Below are 21,309 nucleotides of genomic sequence, written 5' to 3' on the forward strand. Positions count from 1 at the left end.
CAGTGAGTTGGTGGCAGAGACAATTGGCTATTTTAGATACCATTTCATTATAACTAGCTTAGGATAGGAAAATGGCAGTCACATTAGCTACCACTTAAGAGGCAAGACATAGAAACATAAAAGGGCCCACAGAATATTAAGTATAGCATTGTCATCTAACTCCATAACTAGAAGATTATAGATTAAGCTCATATTCACTCTTCCCTCCAGTTATTTTACAGAGCAATAATGTGGGCTCAGAGTAGTGGTGACTTGCTTGAGGTCATATAAATCGTGTTGGAGATTAGATTGCCTTGGAGTCATTGAGTCCATCACTCTATCCATTAAATCACACCCACCTCTTATTCTTGGTAACAAAGCCCTGCAACCTGACCCCAGACTTCACTTCTCACTATTTTTCTTGCACTTCATTTGATCTATGGTTTTGACCTAGCTTCTACTTTTTTTTGCCTCTGGCCTTTCCAGCTCCATGCATGCCTTGCGTACAGATTAAGCCTTAGCTTAAAACAGGACAATTTCTGTCTTTACCTGGATAGGAAATTCCTGATGAACCTTCCCCAGCTCCCCAAATTTGAAAGTTCATGGTACTTGCTCAACCTTATTTAGCCTGTGACAGGAATGGGGAAACAAGAGGTGACAACAAAGATAGCCCCTAAAGCTGAGTTTGACCATGTTAAAAAGTCTTCTCTAGATATCCCAAGTCTTCAATTTCTGGGTTCTTAAAAAGAAAGACAGAAGCAATCCTATCACATCACCACTTTAATTTCCCTTTGTATTCTGTGGTGACATGTTTCCCCTGAATAGAAAGGTCAAAATTGATTTAATTCCAGCTAAATCTCTGAAAGGAAATTACTTTGGGATAGGCAAGTGAGGAATGAAGAATAGAGCTTCCATCTGACTAATTGTTATCAATTGATAATCATAATGGGAAGCATACCAGTGGCAGGCTAATGTATGAACATTAAAAAGCAATAAAAAGAACATTTTTAATGTATTAAAGAGCATTAAAAAGACAGCTACCCCAAACCCTCACAGGTTGCCCACTAGCATCTAGGAGAAGCAGACCAGAAAATGGAATTCTATCTTAAGAGCCACAAGGCTTGGGTTCAAATCCTACTTTTGATATATTTTTGCTCTCTGACCATAAATAAGTCATTTTATCTCTCTAAGCCTTACAGGTTATTAGACAACTCTTTGACTGCATTTGAGTAATAAATCCTCAAAAATGCTTCATCTAAAAAAATGAGACAGTCAGCAGTCAGTCAGTTTTAATGTCTAAAAGGATCAGAAAACCTAGACTGTGTTTATTCCAAATCATACCCTCCCATGCTCACCAAGTTATTTTGAACCAAAGGAGGGTGTTTAGCATTTTGTCTTGTAATTTAACAAAATTATTGTTGAGGAAGAATCAACAACTTGGACATAAGTCAAATCAACAAAGGTCTTTGTCTGTCCTGTAACAGAATAAGTGAAACTGGAAGGATGATTGAAGAAATAAAGAGCATTTTATCATTAAAGATTCATCCAGCAAAACATAATTGTTCAGAATTTTAATACTATTGTTATTTGGATATATGAACATGAATAGGGGAAGGAACAAAGTTAAAAAGAAATTGACAGAGCCCAAAATAAGAGGTTTAGAGTTCAAGGAACAGGATGAGATTTCTAAGCCTAAAATAACTCTAATATGGCTTATAAGAATGTGCAAAGTGGGGGATAGGGAGAGAGAATATTGATTTATATTCTCTATTTAAATAAAGTAAGATGCTCAAATTTGCTTACTTTGAGATGGAAATATATGACTGGGAAGTGTAGAATAGGAACATGCTTAAACCTGCATCCAGTTCCCCACCTCTGTCACTCATTAGTCATGTGACCATGTCACTGATCTCTAAAACTTTGTTTGCTCCTCTGGAAAATAGGAATAGTAATACTTGTAGTTTTACCTCACAGGGTTGTTGGGAGGCCCACAAGATAGTGCATGAAAAGCTTTTGGCAAACATAAAGTGCTATATAGTTGTCAGTTATCATCACCATCATTATTAATAAGCAAAAAAAATCCCTAATGCTTTTATTCCCCCCCCAATATAAAACAATTTTCCTTCTCCCATAGAAGGTGATATCTTGCTCAATTCAGTAATAGTGAAAGCAAACAGAGAAACCCAAACTTACTGTGGGATCTCTTCTACCATTTCTGGCTTGAAAATGGCAGAGAAGTCAAGGATACTCTCCCATCTCTAAGACTCAGAGTATTGAGTGGCATTTCTGCAGGTAAGTGGTGCAGTGGATAGAGCACTGGACCCAAAATCCCAAAGACTGGAGTTCAAATTTGACCCTGAGTAGATTCTGTCTGCCTCTCTTTGCTCATCTGTAAAATAGGAATAATATAGTACCTCCCTCCCAGGATTGTTATGAAAATAAAATGAGATAATTGTAAAATGTTTTGTAAAACTTAAAGCGCTATGTAAATCCTAGCTATTATCACTATTATTATTAATAAGTCCTACTACTCTTGGTTCATAGATTCCCTAATATAACTCAAATGTTCACTGAATAGTATTGTTTTTTAAAAGCAAATGGATAATTAGAAATTCAAACCCTTGAGATTTATGTGCAGAATATTCTCGCTTGATGTAATCCTTCCTTAGCAACTCTTTTTATGTATGAATATTCTGAAGATGTATGAAAAGAACATGTCAGTAAAATAAAATTTAAAACCGCATTTTTATGAATATTCTTAGGGTGTTTTTTTTAGACCTCCTAGTGAAAAGCATGTATTCCAACCAAGTCTTCTGTCTTCTAGGGAACAAGGAACTGCTCACTCAGCTTGTTTAAGAGGAAATGAAGTTCCTTCCTTCTCAGTCTTTGGCAGCTAAGGAGTCCCTTCAGAGACAGTCTGACTATGGAATACATCTTAAGGCCAGGAGAAATCTCAGAGTACAGTCCAACATTAAATCAGTGATGACATCATTAAGGAGCTGGAAATCACTTGCTTTTCTTCCAAAGTCTTTTATAAAGAAGATAGTAGAGAGGAGTCAGCGACCTCTTGGTGGAACTGGTGGAGGTGGATGGAAATTCTCTCTGCTAGGAGGTCTGAAATGAAAAAAGGGAAAGCTAGTTGAGAAATCAATTAGATGGACTCCAAAGATCTATAATATGTAACTCAGTTTGTACAGCATGCTCATACAACAGTTTATACAACATGCATACCCATTTTTACCATTTCTTGTGACCAGATGTACATGAATGTGTTTTGTGGTTGTTTTTTTAAGATAAAGAAAAAGGAGCAATAAAGTTAAGGACAGTGTTTTTATATTAGTTTTTGTTGCGATTCTGCAGCTCCAGTAGGTAAGAGATAAGTTTAATAGAAATGAATCAAGATTAAAATAAAATATTTTAGCCTACAGCATGGCTAAAAGAGTAATTAAAAGAAAGGGACAGGGGGTGCTATTGATTGTCTTCACTAAAAAGAATGGGGTTGGAGGTAGGGAAGAAAGAGGAAAAGAAAGAGAGAAGTATAGGATAAGCCTAGCGTTTTAGGACGGCTACAGCAATGAAAGCTTATACTTGAATCTGAGTATTTGCTTTTCTGTATTCATTTGATTTTATTTTCTTCTCATTTTATGTGTACCTTACCTTAGAAGAATAAAATATTCCTCTGTATCTCTTAGATGATTGATCTGAAATAGGTATACTGAAAAATGTTGCATAGAAGCAGCTTGGTGACTGCTATTAACTTCTGTTTTATTTTATTATTTTTTTTTGTAGATTTACATTGTATCTGGCTATTTAACTAGACAATCAAAAACAATGTATCAGTGTGTTAATTTGCTGATTCTCTAGGGTTTTCTAAGTAAACCGGCACATTAGGAGATAGAGATAATTTAATCTTTTTTGCCTATGTTCATGCTTTTATTTCTTTTGACTTATTACCAACACAAACATTTCTAGAACTTTGTTGATCAGCAATGGGACAAAGGTGAAAACTTGTGTTCTATTTATTGTGATTAGTTTATCATATTAATTTCATATTACTTAAAAGTCTCATTTGCCATGCTTCTATTTTTTTTAATGACTATAAATGATTTTTCAAACTTGAGTAAAGTCCAAGTAACTATTTATTCATAAAATCAACTATTTACAAATGGGCAGGTTTCCACATATGTGCTGTAACATGCATATTTAATTATGATGGAAACTAGCCAACAATTGGAGAGAGTACAATCAGACACTCCTTAATTATCATTCTCCTTCACATAATTGTTATGCTACCCAGAACTTGCAGTTGGAGGAATTACTCGACAAATGCTTACTGAAGGACTCTTTTTTTGTACTTTTTTTTTTTAAGTGAGGAAAGGAAACTCACTAAACAATTTAGGAAATAATAGATGGCTTTTATTTTAGGGTATAGATTAGAAGTTTCAAAAACACAAGAAGGACAACACAACAAAGTCCATCATTGTCATATGCCTATTTAATTATGTTGGACATAATGGACAACTTCATTGTCCTAAATATCAAGTGTATAAATTTTACATTGAAAATAAGATATTTTCAAACAGCACAGTATAACACAGAATCAGGATACAAAAGAATTCTAGAGCTAAGATGGTTTCTGGAGCCTTGTTTTCTGCCTTCAAGAGAGAGGGCTATGTGTTCTTTTCTTGAAGATTTCCAAGTAGATCAGAGATTTTGAAAAAAAAATATACAAGAGCTATTTACATATTTGATTGCCAATAAACATATTTGTTATGAGTTACAATCTGCCCTTTAGAAGGTAGCTACATTGATGCAGTCATGGATTCAAAAGTATTAGTATGCCATATATACTTGCAAATAGATTTAATGACATATTTATCATTTTCCAAAAAACAAACCCAAATTCACCAATTTAAACTTCTTTGAAAATACTTTTTAAAACTGGAATCAGATTTTCACTCTTTCCCCTTGTCTTATTTCTCTTCCCATTTTCATAATGTTCTTATTAAATCTCATAAATAAATAATTTTGCACACTTAAATGAAACCCATCTCTGATTTGGCTGCCAATGTCATAGAATCCTCTTCTTTCTCATTTTTCCTTCCCTTTAACAACAAGATTTCATAAACTCTTGTGTGATTATAGCCTATTAACTTTGTCAACTCTATCTTTCTGATTTATTTCTCAGCGGTTTTAGCCATTATGACTCTTCATAATCCCATTTGGCGTTTTCTTGACAAAGATACTGCAGTGATGTCTCCACTCATTTTACAGGGAAATTTAGGCAAACAGGATTAAATGATTTGTGAGGGGACACATAGCTAGTAAGCATCCGAGACTGAATTTGCACTCAGGTCTGACTTCAGGTCCAATACCCTATCTATTTTATCACCTAGTTGCCCCAATATTTCTGTTATCCTTTGCCAATTAGCCTCAGAATTCTTTAACAATTGCATACATGAAAGTCTCCTTTTTTTCTCCATACCTTCTTAGACAGACAGAAAATTTTATTAACTTTAACCAGTAGCATATTTTGTAATAGATGACATATAATTTATATACTATATCAGAAAGTATGTAATTAAAAACATTACATTTGTAGAAAATTGATGGCTGAAGATGGGTGATCGATCACTGATCATTTTCATATTTTAATAAGGATGCTTTATGGTATAACAAAAGTATTAGCCTTATTTTAAGCCCGAGTACAAAATGCTAAAAATGCAAATTAATATCTAGCATTTATATAGCACTTCAAGGTTTAAAAAAGTGTTTTATATATGTTATCTCATTTAACATGAATAAATAATTTATACCTAAACATTACAAAATAGGCAGTGTGGCTCAGTAGGCATAACAGGAGTTAAGAGAAATGGATTCTAGAATTAGCTCTGACATAAATTAGCTCTGTGACCTTTAAGGAGTCATTACATTTGCCTAGGAAGTTTCCTTAACAGCAGGTTAAAGGAAAATATGCTTTCTCAGTCTTAACATTCTAATTCTATTCATTTACTAAGACAGTATACTTCAGTGGAAAGAACATAGGCTTTGGAGTCCAAGATCCTGGGTTCAAATACTACTTGTCACTATGTCACTTTGGTTAAGTCATTTAACCTTTCCAAGAGCAGATTAGACTAGATCAGTGGCACCAAATTGCAAGAGAAATGTACCCCCTTAGGCCCCCTAATGCTAATTAATAGCATTATTAGTTTTGCACCTTATTTCTGTTTATTTTGTTAAACATTGCCCAATTCATTTTAATTAATTAATTTTAATTTGGGCTGCATTGGGGAATTATGTGTGCCACTTATCCTGAATTTGACCTTTCGGGAATAGTTGACTTCTAAATCTCTTCTAGCCCAAAATCTCTATGCTTCAGTAGCTATCTACTCATTTGACCCAATTGGTTAAGCTAACTCTTCCATCTAAAAGATGCTGTTAGACTTTGAATAAGCCTGAAATACAGAGTACCTGAAGGAGATAAAGATTCCCAAGTCTCAGGACACCCTATCCTTCCAGAATCTCTGGCGGAGATTTGGGAAAGACCCCTTTTCTCTTAATTATCTCTAGCTGAAAGATACTAAAAGTAGGAGAGGGGATGAAAGAAAGGTGAGAAGGTACCGAATACAGGCTAATTAGTACAGTTTTGCTTTAAGAATTCTTTCTCTCTTTCTTCTAGACATTAAGTAACAAAAAAATCAACCTTTTCAGAAGATGGGCCTCAAAGTGACCCCCCCCCCCCACACACACACATACACAAATTCTCCTGTCCTGGAAAGCTAGAAGCATGGGAACAGAGGGACAGCTGCATGGGGACAAAGGGATAACTTCTCCACTCCTAGAATCCAAATCTTGTGCCTGATAACTAACTTAGTACAGACCTTCTTTGACCTTCTTGGACCCATTGCCTTTCTGAGATGTCCCTCAACCCCTCACCTTGTTGTCCCTCAGACATCCCTTTCCAAGACCTGGCATCTGAGAATGTTTCATGGGGATAGAAATGAAGTTCTCTTTCTCTTTTATCTCTTCCAGCATTTACTAGCCTTCCCCACACAACAGGTGCTTAATAAATGTTTGCATAACAACTGACCTTTCTTATGGTTCCTGCCATCCCCACTCCCATGTAATTTATTTTCATTTTCCTACTTCTTTTTACAAACCTTTACCCCACAAAGTATTTGCCAAGAATTATTCAGAGATCCTTTCACAATATCTCTGAAAAAGCTGCAAGGTGGTGGAAGGGAACCTTGTCATCAGGAAGACATTAACTGTTTGATCTTGGACAAGTCCCTCCCCCTATCTGGACCTCACTTTGCTGTCTGGAAAAATGAGAATAAAAATATTTGCACCACCTATCTCACAGGAAAAAGCATTTGGTAAATTCTAATAATAATTCATATAATACTCATGTAATAGTTAATTATTATTGTTCTTTAATTTTTTTTTACCCTTTTCTATAGCTTTACATAGTTTCCTTTAGTCTTGTGCTTACCATGAACACACTAAAAATTTTAAATAATTAACATTTCATCAGATGGCTTATTCTTCACTCATTTTATAGCTTTTTTATAAAATTCTTCTTTGTTTAATACTTTCCAGTTTCCTTTTTTGCTCTAATTTCTTAATATCCCTTAATCTAGACATAATTTTCTTTTTAAAACATGTTTATTGATATAATAGTTTCTATAAAATCTTTTATTTCCAAACATACCTCTCCCCTCTTCTGCTCCCTGTACATAATTTTCTAACAAGTCTCTAAATAATTTAAAGGACAAAAGGTTGTTTCCCTCTTCCTTCATTTTAATACAACATAGTAGTGCCATATTGGTTATCTTCCTCCACAATGGCATTACAATTGTCACATTCATAATGAGTTCAGGGACCAAATAAAGAACCCATTACTTTTTCTTGCTATACATGAAGCTAATGCATTTTCCTATATTGTCAGAATTTTTTTGCACTTAAAATTTACAACTATGGTATTAGGTTATTATTGATTTAATTTAGAACAATACCTGCATTTTCCCTGGACAAACCTAAATAGGAACCATACATATAAAACTTCAAAATCTGAATGTATCAGGGTGGGAGAAGAAACTCTTGCCCTAGTGATGTAACTTATGTCTGTCAACCTCAGGATTTATCTTAGGGACAAGCTTACATGTCATTTTCTCCCTGAAGGAAGTAATGTCTCAATTTTCTATGCATCCAAGATATGTTGTTGGTGTTACTGCACTTTGGTATTCTGTTTTTTTTGTTATTTTGTTATTTCTTAGCTATCTATCTTGCTATAAACTCCATGAAGTTAGGGGTCATGTCAATCTTTGTTTCATTATTCACGGAGCTTTACACATAGAAGATACTTAGTAAATATTCAAATTTGGTTTGGAAAATTTTCAAAATATGGGTTGTTAATGGGAACTATGGAGCTTCAAAGAGATTATGAAGATACCTGCTGACATTAGGAACTCTATAGATGGATTAAACAGCATACAAACTCTTGCATTTCATCATTTATAGCTGGTAGAACACTACATTTGAAAAGTTCCCTAAAATTCTATTGCCTTATTAGTTTATTTCTTAGCATTAGAATTAAATCAGAAATCAATCAGCAAGGACTTTCAAACTTCTTATCTCCCTAGCTTACCCAGGGTAAGTCAGTGTAGAATTATCTACAGTAAGTATAGAAGGCATTCATGGCACCATTCCACTAAGTCTGTCTCCCCAGTAGCAGAAATTAGAGATGCCTGCCACTATGTCTGGCCAACAAGCATTATTAAGCATTATTATATTCCAGGCACTTGCAAAGCTTGGGGATCCAAAGAAAGGCAAAAATAAAAATAGTCCTTTCCCTCATGAAGCTTACAAACTAGTGGGAAAAATCCTTAAAAGAACAACAATCTACTTAGAGCAACTTCAACATTAATAATCAATGCCAGTGGAGCATGTAGTACTACTATTTTACTTTATTAAAAAAATTTTTTCAATAGTATTTTTTTCAAATACATATAAAAATTGTTTTCATCATTTATCTTTGTAAAACTTTGTGTTCCCTATTTCAAAGTCCACTTCTTTTTGAATAGCAAAATAACTGTATGGACATGTATACTAATATTGTATTTTACTTATACTTTAACATAATCTGTTATGTATTGGTAACCTGTCATCGGGGGAAGGAAAAATTGGAACAAAAGGTTTGGCAATTGTCAATGCTGTAAAATTATCCATGCATATATCTTGTAAATAAAAAGCTGTAATTAAAAAAAAACAAAAAAAAACTTTGTGTTCCAAATTTTTCCCCTCTTTCCCTTCTTCCCTCTCATCCCATAAAGATGGCAAGTTGTTATGGACCAGAACTTGAAACAAGGTGCTAAGTCATTGGAATGGATAGAGACAATGTACTTATCTTAGTACTTAGCTCACACCTTTAGAGTTCACACATTTAAGAGATCATATATAAGGAGCTAGCACAAGCCAACTAAAGACTTGGGGAGATTCACAAGTCAGCATTCAGTGGGGGAGATTCGCAAGTCAGCATTCAGTGGAGGAGATTCACAAGTCACAGCTCCCACAAGCCCACTTTCTCAGAGGAGGTATCAGATCCATTTGATATTCCACCATTGTGCTGGCTGGAGATTTTGGATTCAGAGGGAGCCAGAGGCTGAAGCTGGCAGAGGCAAAAAGGACTAGTGGCAAGAGCTCTCGGAACCAAGGAGAGATATAGGCCTCTAAGAAAGCTAACTGGGCTATTTGGAAGGAGACAATAAAGGACTGGACTTTAACAGTTGGCTGCATTTGAGGTGATTATTATTACTTTGAATTAAAATGAAGGCTGCCTCCAGAAGCCCCACAAGAAACCTACTCCCAGAGAATGATTATATTTTTAGAGAACATTACAGCAAGTAATCGGATACAGATTATATACTTAGAACTACTATTTTAATGCTATTATAGCATTTACTATTTACAAATAAGGAAACTGAGAAACAAAGTGATTCTTACAAAAGTCAATTATATTTATATATAAAATAGAATGAATTCTCCACAACACCTTGTCTCACATGAACTTATTAGCTGGGGAACTCAAATTTATAATTAATTAAATTTAAACTGTTTCTATAAATCTTATTTATAATAAAATTTTTCTAATACATTAAAATATAGACACTTTAATAATAAGTGCATCATGGTTTCCATTTCTATCAAATATTTGGGCTAGCAAGGACTTTAAAAACCCTCTGGTTAAATCTCCTTATTGTATAAATAAGGAACCTGAGGGCCAGAGAGTTTAACTAAATTTAAATGAATAATCAATAGTGAAGAAAGATTTGAACTCAGTACCTCTAACTCCAAATCCAGTATCCCTTTCACTGTATAAAATAGTCTTTCTAGGAGTAAGTTTTTCAGAGAACTTTCCTATGCCTTATGGCTCCTAATCTAATTTTTTCTCCTCATGAGGACTTCCAATCCCTCTCTCCATTATTTTCCCATGCCATTACCCTGTCCCTGTTTTGATCATATTTTCCCTTCCCAATCTTGGGCAAGTTTAATTACATATTTAGCTCTTTTCTCAAATCTCTTGGTTCCCCCGATCCTGTTTCTGACCCTTTACCAGATATTCCAACCAAGGATTACTCTCTCATCTGCCTCCTTGTTTCTATTCACATACTGCTATATAGAACTAGAGGAAGCCAGAAACCTGTGCTGACTGCATCCACTAGTTATCTCATCTCCACTGGGCCCTCATTACAACAAGGCAATCCTCCTCCTTCTAATTTATTCTGTACCCACTCACCACACTGACTTTGCCAAACCTCTAGTCTTTTTTTTTATTATAACTTTTTATTGACAGAACATATGTATGAGTAATTTTCACACCTCTACAGTCTTAACATGTTTTTCCCCACCCTCTCAACAGAGGATCTCATCTCACACATATACTCAACTGAAAAAACTGAGGTCATTCACTCAGGGTTCCCTTTTTTCCCTTTTCCCTATTTCACACCTCTCATAGCATCCTGTCTTCTCCAGCAGAGTCTCCTCATCCCCTCACCCAGTCTTTAGTCTCCCCTTATCTATTGGCTTCATTCTCTTTACCTAAAACCATACTCATCTTCCCAAGCCTTAAAAAAACTCTCTTGGGATCCTAACATCCTGGCTGGCCAGCATCCCATGTATCTCCTTTCCCCTAACTAGATAAACTCCTTGACAGTCAACTCTCTATCCTCAGTGCTACCACTTGCTCTCTTTTTCCTTGTTTCTGAATTCTCACATCCTTTGAAGTCTAGCTTCCAGTGTCATCCTTCAACTAAAATTGTTCTTTCAACAGTTACTAGTACTCTCTTGCTTTATCAAATGATATTTTCTCAAGATTTCTCTCCAGAGAACAGGTCCAGTTGATCATCTTTTCCTCCTAGATGGATGTTCCCTATTTGGGCTTTTCACAACATTGCTTTCTCCTGATTCTCTTCCTGCCTAGTCTGGTCGTTCTTTGTCTATTTTGCAGTATTTTTAGCCAAGACATGTTCATTTCTGAGTCCTCTTTATTTTCTCCAAATATTATCTCAGCTGATAATCTCAACAAATCCTTTGATTCAATTTTCAGCTCTATGCAAATGATTTCTAGAATTAGAAATTCAGTCCTACTCATGGTGGCACAGTAAATAAGATGTTGGGTTTGGAATCAAGAAGACTCATCTTCCCAAGTTCAGATCTAGCTTCAGATACTTACTCTGTGACCCTGGACAAGTCACTCGATCCTATTTGCCTCAGTTTCCTTATCTGTAAAATGAGTTGGAAAAGGAAATGGCAAACGACTTATCTTTGCCAAGAAAATCCCAAATGGGGTCATGAAGAGTTGAACATGACTGAAATAACTATCACACATCTACAACTGCCTATTGGACTTCTCAAACTGGATGCCCCATAGATATCTTAATCTCAAGATGTTGACAACTGTACTCATTATTTTCCTCCCAAAGCCTTCCCCCATTCTGAATTTCTTTTGACTGTCAAGAACACCATCATGTTCCTAGTCACACAGGTTCTCCACTTCAATGCCACCTTTGACTCAAATCACTCCACACATCCAAACAATTGCCAGATTGTGTAACTTCCTTCTATATACAGCATTTCTCAGGTGGGTAGTCTAGTTCAGGCCTTCATCTCTTGGATTATTACCTTCTATTTGGTTTCTCTCTTCTAAACAGGTCTTTCTTGGATTCAATCCATCCCTCCATCTCCCAAAGTGATTTTCCTAAAGCATGGGTTTGACCATGTAATTCCTGTCCCCTATCCCTCCCAAACTCAGCAAATTCTAATATCACCAGAATTAAATATAATTTGACACACATTTGAGTTTAGTTAAGAATTAAGCCATCTGCAAACTGGAGTAAATTCTAGTGATTCCCTAATACCATCAAAACTAAATATAACATCCTTTGTTTGAAACTGAAAATTCTTCACAATCTAGTCTCTTCCTGTCATTTGCATAATATTGCTCCCTTCTACACAATCCAATCATACCAAACAACTTGTTTCCTGCCTACAACCAACACTCCATCTCCCATCTCCACATGGAGATCTCTCATGGCTGGAATGTTCTCCTTCCTCACCTCTGCAGATGAGAATCCCTGGCTTCCTTTCTCAGCTAGGATGCTACTTTGTATGGGAAGACTTCATTGCCTCCTCCAAATTCTAGAGTCTTCTTCTCTAAGGTTACCTTTAAGTATTCTTTATGTATCTTGTATGTAGGAATTTAGTAAACATTATCCCCCCATTACATTCCTTATAAGCATGTACTATTTTTGGCTGCCTTTGTATTTCTAGTGCTTAGATAGCATGGCATATATTGCTGCTGGTTCAGTCATGTCTGACTCTTTGTGACCTCTCAAACCATACTCTCCATGGGATTTTTGCTTTTTGTTTTTTGGCAAGATACTTGAGTGTCTTCTCCCAGTGGATTAAGGCAAATAGAGATTAAGTGACTTACTCAGAGTTACACTGTAAACATCTGAGGTCGGATTTGTGCTCAGGACCTCCTGAGTCCAAGGCCCAGCACTTTATCCACTGAGTCACCTGGCTGCCTCCTAACTGGCACATAAATAAACACAATGTTGTTGATTGAATGGGGCATCATATTTGTAAAGCACTTAGCACAGTACCTGGCATCTAGTAGGTACTAAATAAATGCTTATTCTCTCCCCTCTATTTATATTTAGTCTCATGAGATCAAAGCTCTTTTCCCTCAGCTCAGACACACTGAATGTCCTGGTCTAACTTACCTCTGAGAGGCAGCTCGAGGAGGTATCCTGGGAGGCCTTTCCATTGGCTTGATGGGGGGTTTCTCCATGGGCTGGGGACCTGGGCTACGGCTTCTGATAACTTCTGGGAACTCATTGTCCTTCAGGAAGCAAAACCAGCAGGAAGAAAGGGGAAAAAAATAAGTTTCACCATTCATGGATAATGAAGATTATCATTTCTAAGTCTTCTCAAGAGTCAATAAGCAGGATTTTTTGAAAAAGTGGTTCTCAAACCTGATCAGTTATTGCACATTTATTATATAAGACTAGCATGATTTCCAATTTCAAGATGAAATTAATCAGGGGAAAGTAAGGACAATTAGCATCAACTGACCCATCAGAAAGACCTCTACAGGTGTGACCTAAAGGGAGAGGTGTCAGAAAGCTCAACTATTGCCAACAAGATCATCAACCAGTTCTGATGATTGTCTGGTACTGACCCAGCAATGAGCAATGTGCTTTCCTAGTCTCTTATATGCTGGCCAAAATGACTTCTTTTGAACTGCCTAAACCCTATTATTTATAGGGAAAATTCTATGAAATCTTTTTTTAAAAAATATTTAAATTGCTCTTTCAACAAACATAATTTTAAATCATCCTAAACCCAACATTTTTGATGAGTGAGATAGGATCCCAGTCTTACCTCATTGTCACCTTCCATACCACTGCTAACACTGAGCACACTTCGGGTGCTGGATCGGTTACTATTGCTACCTGGTTAATGAAAAGAAAACCAGATGAGCAAGATGTAGAGAAAACATAGATTAAAAGAAAATCAAACATTTACTTATTGTGAGGGTTTTTTTTTCTGTTTCTAACAAAAGGTTGTGTGTGTGTATATGTATGTTTTAAGACACATGGACCATAATCAAATTGACTGCTTTTTGCTAAAGCTTTATTTTTGTATTATTTCCAACATAAGCTAGATGAATCAAATATCACACCCCTTTCTATTTATGATCACTTGTTACTGATGGTCCTCAACTATTCAATGGCATCTCTGCATTTAAAAAATACAAGAAAATGTAGCAAAAAAAAGCAAGTAAAACAATATTGACATTATTTTGTTAAAGTCAGCACACCTCTTTTGAAAAAGTAAATGATAAGTAGCACAAAGTTTATATTATGATATATTTCAATGTTTGTTTTTGTTTATGAGTACTAATGTATAAGGCAGCTACAATGCATAGAGTACTAGGCCAGGAATCAGTAAGATTTCTTCCTGAGTTCAAATCCAGCCTCAGACACAACCTGGGCAAGTCACTTAATTCTGTTTGCCTCAGTTTCCTCATCAGTAAAAATAAGCTATTCCCTTCTCCAGCTTATTTTTCCAATATGTTTGCTACGAAAACCCCAAATAGGGTCACCAAGATTCAGATAGGACTGAAAAATGACTGAACAAAACAACAAATACTACCTCTGGGAAAAATGACTTTGCTCCTGTGGCTCTATAAAATGAGGGACTGGGATCAGATAATCTCAAGATTTCTTCTGCTCTAACTTCTCAAATTCTTAGGTCAGAACACTAAGGAGTACATAGCCTTTTATCTGTCCCAAAGTAAGGTTTGCCTTTAAGGGATGTCCTACTTTACATAGGTCAACTCTCATTAAGGTGAACTCCAAATTGTTCAAATTCTTATTCTGTGCTAGAATTTTATTGTACCAAATATAGCTCTAATAAGTGGGCCATTCACTAGGGTCTAGAAGGCCTTTCTTTTTCTTTCTTTCTTTTTTTCTTCTTTCTTATAGATACATTTTGCAGTTGCTTTTCCATAGATTTCAAATTATAATAATGTGACAGAATATTCAAAAGGTCCTATATATGTGTTTGTATTATATGTATGTATGTATGTTATCTATTTCTTCAGTCATTCAGTTGTTTTCAATTCTTCACGATTCCACAGACCATATTATCCATGAAGTTTTCTTGGCAAAGACACTGGAATGATTTGCCATTTTTTTCTCCAGTGAGTTAAGGCAAACAGCCTTTTGACTTTAAAGTACCACAGCTAATAAGTATCTGAGGCTAGATTTGAATTCAGGTCTTCCTGACTCCAGCCCCTGCTGTATCCACTGAATCATCTAGCTATCTTATAATTATGTGGTACTTTAAAGTTGAAAAAGCACCATACATACATTAACTCATTTGATGTTCATAGCAATCATATGAAATAGCTAGCTACTACACACAAATACTATTAGCTCCTTTCAGAGAGATTATGTGCCTGGCCAATGATAACACAGCTTGAAATTTTAAATCTAGTGTATTTTCTACTATACTAGTGTGCCCTTTAAGTTAAGAGTCTGTAGGTAATAATGATAATAAGAACGACACTATCCATTATTGATTGACCATAGAATATATGCTTTACACTGTTTTTTTTTTTTTAATTACATTTTATTTTTTTCATTAATCCTAAAATTCTCCTTTCCCCCATTTCCAACCCACTGCAAACATATAGTTAAGCAAAACAAATTCCCTCACTGACTACATACAAAAGTAGATGCTTTGAAATCATTCTTTTCATCTGTTTTTCTCTTCATTGTCTCTGTCACCAAAACAGTTTATTTGTTCCTTCTTCCACTTTTACTTCCTGATTTCAGAGTTTATGTTAGGATCAGGTTTGGTATACTTCTGGAGGGAATATCTGAACTAAGTTTGTGTTTTCTAAATTCTGCTTCTAACTTCTTGAGGTATTGATGAGGTGTTATTCAACTATTTCAGGAACAGGTCAGGCTAGGGAACCTACAAGTTTTTTGGATCCCAAAGTGATCCAAAGTGATCGAAGCAAAATCTGATCATTTTCCTCCTGGTAGAGGCTCCTGACCTAGGTTTGGCTGTGGACAATACTCTAGTTGGCTTGCTTCTAGTTGGAATTCCAGTAGACTGCTAGTGAGCCAAACCATTATCAGCCAGTCAAAAAGTTGTGCTGCTTAAAGGCATTCCTGCCTTAATTTAAATTCCAGCGAAAGTTTCATACTGGGCTAGTGGATGGAATTTAAAACCTCACACTATGCTCTTGGGTCGGAGCCACAATTTGTGTGTGAATTTGATCCTTGCTAAGTACACAGCCTAAGGCCCTTCACTGCAACGCAACCTGGGACTTCTACTTGAAGTGGGCTGCTACTCTGTCAGCCCTGGTTCTATGACTTGGGTCTGGGGCAAGAGCAATTGAGCTGCCAGTCAGCACTTAATCTTGACTCCTGCTCCAAGGTTGGCCCTTCTGTGCTGCATCTGGGATCTCTTCTTGCTCTGTGACAGAATCCTCCACAGCAGCTGTCCTTGGGTAGGTCCCCTCCCCAGTGTCTGCAGACCTCTCTTTGCCTTTGCCTACCTAGGCTGAAATGACTCACTGGGAATGTTTTTTCTTCTTGGATTTCCTGATCAGGACTTGGTCTGCTTTGTTTTTCAGATCTCTGTGAGTGGGGTGCTTCCTGGTTGCTACCAAGACTGGCTATTCAGTAGCAGTGTTGCATTTACCAGTCTCTCTTTCCTGGCTAGGCTTTGTGTCATGTTCACACAGCAGCTGACTAAAACAGGCATACCACCCGTGGTCATGAAATGGAAACTAACTGATACAGTCAACAATATGCTCTAATCAGAAAGCTAAAAAAAAAAAAAAGTCTGTGTCAGTAACTAGGTATCCTGCAACAGGGAATATTATTTTTTGTCTACCAAATCACAATTTTTACACTCCCAGAAATCAATTCTTTTCCACTCAGGCACAGAAGAATACCAAAATAAAAACACAAAGGAAAAATAATTGACTTTTGGACTATTGTGATGGCTTACTAATTTCTTTTCTTACTTCTAGTTTATCCCTACTCCAATTTGTCCTTCATACAGTTGGAAAAATGATTTTCCTAAGATCTATGTCTGATTCTTGCTCAAAAGCCTTACATGGCTCCCTATTGACTTGGGCAATTAGATGGCACCATAGTGCACAGAGTACTGGACCTGAAGTCAGAAACTTGTCTTCCCAGTTCAAATCCTGTTTCAGGCATTTGAGATTCTCAAGACACATCTCTGTTTGCCTTAGTTTCTTCATTCATAAAATGAGCTGGAGAAGGAAATGACAAACAACTCCAATATCTTTGTAAAGAAAACTCCACAATGGATCAGGGATAGTCACACATGCCCAAACAACCATAACACTGACTTGAGGATAAAATAAAAGTTCTTGTATGTAAGGTTCTCTACAACCTAGCACCAAACTACTTTTGCGGGCCTTCTGCATGTTATTCCCCTTTATTACACTGTATTTCAACCAGACTCCATTTCCTCTTTTTGTGCATTTGCCTGAATTTTACTCCATTTTCCCCCAAATTGTGACCAGACTTTTTTTCTTGACTCTCCTTTTCCAAATCATCATCTCCTTCCATGTTCAGCCATGTAGTGTTTAGTTTAGTTTAGTTCTCAAGCATTCCCAGTTCCTTATGCACTTTCTCTTCTTTAATGACCTTGTATTATTTGAATAGCTCCATGATTTACTTATACCAAGTAGAATTGATGTGGTTGGAGTGGTCTACATTCCTGGTGGTTTAGAGGTTAGTAGCTATAAGAGAGTTACTAAGAATATCCTTTAACTTAAGCTGCAGGTTTTAGGAGTGAAAGAATTCACTCATTTCCGAATTATTAGTTGTCAAATGAAAGTTTGTTGTTAGATAGAAATCAGTTTACTAAGAGACTGACTTCTATGGTGGCACATCTATTGGAAAATGGAGTTTTGCACTGAGATTACAGTTCTCAGTGGACAGAAGGATCCTGATAGCTGAGTGAGTCCATCTACAAAAGACTTTCATTGAAGGAAGCTGTCATATTGGGTCTTAGTGGGGGCTGGGACAGCCCAAGCAGGTCAGACCCAGTGGGGGCTGAGACAGCCAGATCTCCTATTGCAATTAACAACACTTCAAAGGGGTACTTTTTGACCAGGATTTCTAATTGAATCAAAGGTTTTGACATCCTGGAAAGATAAGTTATGGAGGATATGCCTTCCCCAGGAATGGTTGAGATTCTGAAAGGGATCACAGATCAATAGGAAATACAGTTCCTTAAAGGGACTACAACCTGCTTCAAAATGTAAGCTCTTGAATTATTTCATTGTTGTCTTTGTCTCCTTTGATCTTACCGCATAGTAGAAGGCTTATAGTTTGTTGAAGTAAATTGAATTTTCCTAATATGAGATGTCAGCTTTTCATTTATTCTGTCAAATTCAGTTATTTCCCCCTCTAGACTTTGTTTTTAAATTCAATAGAACATTTACTAAGCCTTTGCCATATATAAACACTATGTTAAAATGCATCAATTAAAGATATTAAAAGAATGTCCTTCCTTAACCCCACTAATACACTGTTCATTTATGGGTTTTTGTGTCCTTCCTTTAACCCCACTAATATACTGTTCATTTATGGGTTTTTGTGAACTTTTAAAAAATCATCAACAAATGCAAACATCAGGGCGGAGCCAAGACACATTTCTCTCTGACCTTCTTTACAACCCTCACAATAACTACAAAATCCAGCCTCTGAATATCTCTGGACGGGCAGAACCCACAAATATTGGGAGTGCAACAAATTATCAGCAGCAGATAATTTCAAAGACCCCAAAAAAGGTCTGTTTCAATTGGAAATGGGAGGGAGGCAGCCAGCACAGATAGCTCAGTGTCCCAAGGCAGAGAATTTGTGGGAGGAAACAGACCAGAGAAGATCTGCTTCAATTGGAAGCCAGAGAGACAGTGAGACCCGGGCAGCTGACCATAAATACCAGCTCAGAAAGCTCAGAGTCTTGGAGTAGTGCAGTCTCAGGGTGCCTGAGAAGACTCCAATCACAAACACCAGGGCAGACAGCACAGAGCCCTGGGGCATTGCTGACAACTCCACATGACAGAGCCAGCACCAGGAGTGAATCAGCACTGACCCAGCAGCTGCCATTGCTTGGAAAACCTCTCCCACCCTAAAGGCAGACCTTAACTTAAAAAAAAATAAGTATAGGACTCTAACAATTGACAGCTTTTATGGCAAAAGAGAAGCACAGATTTCAAACCGTGAGGAAACTAAAGTCAGATTGTCTCCAGATGAAGCTCCAAGGGTTGAAATAATCTGGTCCCCATCACATAAGGCTCTCCTAGAAGAACTACAAAGGATCTTAAAAGAGGGCTTGAGAGAAAATGAGGAAAGGAAATGAAAGCCTTGCAAAAGAGTCTGGAAAAGGCATCACAAAATATACATAGTGAAATAGAAAAAGTATATAACTCATTAAAAGATAGATTTGATAAATTGGAAAAAGAAAGCAACTCCCAGAAAAACAGAATTTGTGAAATAGAAAAAGTAAATAACTCCCTAAAAAACAAAATTTGTGAAATGGAAAAAAATTCCATAGAACAAAACAACTCATTCAAAAATTCAATTGGACAAATACAAAAAGAAGTAATAAAAAATAAATGATTAACACACTAAAATTCAGAATCGAACAAATGGAAACAAATGACTCAATAAGGCAACAAAAATCAGTCAAGCAAAACCAAAAAAAATGAAAAAATAGAAAAAATGTAAAATAACTAATGGGGAAAACAATTGACCTAGAAAATAGATAGAAGAGAGACAATATCTAAGGACTCCCTGAAATACATTATAAAAAAAGAGCCTAGACACTATTTTTTAGGAAATTATTAAAGAGAACTGCCCAGATGTCATAGAAACAGAAGGTAAAATAGACATTGAAAGAATTCATCGATCACCTACAGAAAGAGATCCCAAGAAATATTGTGGCTAAATTTCAGAACTATCAGACCAAGGTAAAAATCTAGCAACTTCCACATTAAAGGATCTAGCAGCTTCCACATTAAAGGGTCAAAGGGCCTGGAATCTGATATTCCAAAAGCCAAAGGAACTTGGTATGCACTCAAGAATAACTTACCCAGCCAAACTGAGTATTTTCTTCCAGGGGCATTCAATGAAATAGGTGAATTCCATATATTTCTGATGAAAAAAACCAGAGCTAAACAAAAAGTTTGATGTTCAAATATAGGACTCAAGAGAAACATAAAAAAGCAAAAAGAACTCTTTGAGAACTGTATTTCTGTTATGGGTATACATAAAGAGTACACATATAATTTGGTTTACTGTTACAATATAAAAAAGGATCTAGAGGTGGAAAGGAAATTGTAGCAGAAAAAGGGAAAAGTGGAGGTAAAAAGAAGGAAACTACATCTCACGAAGCCACAAAGGAAACCTATTATATTGGAGGGAAAGAAAGGAGAGGGAATAATCAGTGTGAATCTTAATTTCATCAGAATTGGCTCAAAGAGAAAATATTAGATATATTCAGTTTACAGAGAAACTTCTCCTACCTCATTGAAAAATGGGAGGGGAAAAGCAAAAGGGAAGAGGTAGGATAAATAGAAGAGAATACAGAAATTGAAAGGGAAAGGTTTAAGAAAAGTGGAGGGACTCTAAGGGGGAGGGAGGGATACTAAAGAGGCAAGGCTGTGTGAGGAAAGTGGCGCTCATAAGTTTAATACTGTAGAGGGAGGTAAGGGGAAAAAGAAAGAGAAAAGTATAATCTGGGGTTAACTAGATGGCAGGAAACACAGAATTTGTAATCTTAACCATAAATGTGAATGAGGTAAACTCCCCCATAAAGTGGAAGCAGATAGCAGACTGAATTAAAAGCCAGAATCCTAAAATATGTTGTTTACCAGAAATACACTTGAAGAAGGGTGATACATACAGAGTAAAGGTAAAAAGCTAGAGCAGAATCTACTATGCTTCAGGTGAAGTCAAAAAAGCAGGGGTAGCCATCCTGATTTCAGATCAAGCAAAAGCAAAAATTGATCTAATTAAAAGAGATAAGGAAGGGCACTATATCTTGCTAAACAGCAGCATAGATAATGAAGCAATATCAATACTAAACATATATGCACCAAGTAGTATAGCACCTAAATTCCTAAAGGAGAAGTTAAGAGAGCTGTAATAAGTAATAGATAGCAAAGTGGGAGGTCTCAATCTTGCACTCTCAGAACTAGATAAA

General features: G+C 36.2%; 1 protein-coding gene across 2 annotated transcripts in view; it reads right to left on the bottom strand.

The window, feature by feature from the left end:
* Window positions 1–1,535: 1,535 nt before the first annotated feature.
* The window catches only part of PIK3AP1 (phosphoinositide-3-kinase adaptor protein 1), a 145,969-nt gene continuing 126,195 nt past the window's right edge, over window positions 1,536–21,309 (bottom strand). The window contains exons 15-17 of one of the 2 annotated variants that reach the window (XM_051981765.1): window positions 13,924–13,994; window positions 13,263–13,381; window positions 1,536–3,093 (exon numbers count right to left, since the gene is read on the bottom strand). In XM_051981765.1, the coding sequence (XP_051837725.1) occupies window positions 3,036–3,093; window positions 13,263–13,381; window positions 13,924–13,994 (248 nt within the window). In that variant the 3' untranslated portion in view covers window positions 1,536–3,035. The remainder of the gene's footprint in view (window positions 3,094–13,262; window positions 13,382–13,923; window positions 13,995–21,309) is intronic. The other variant, XM_051981766.1, reaches the window with a different exon arrangement.

The sequence above is a fragment of the Antechinus flavipes genome, chromosome 2 (assembly GCF_016432865.1).
Source record: "Antechinus flavipes isolate AdamAnt ecotype Samford, QLD, Australia chromosome 2, AdamAnt_v2, whole genome shotgun sequence".
NCBI classification, from domain to species: domain Eukaryota; kingdom Metazoa; phylum Chordata; class Mammalia; order Dasyuromorphia; family Dasyuridae; genus Antechinus; species Antechinus flavipes.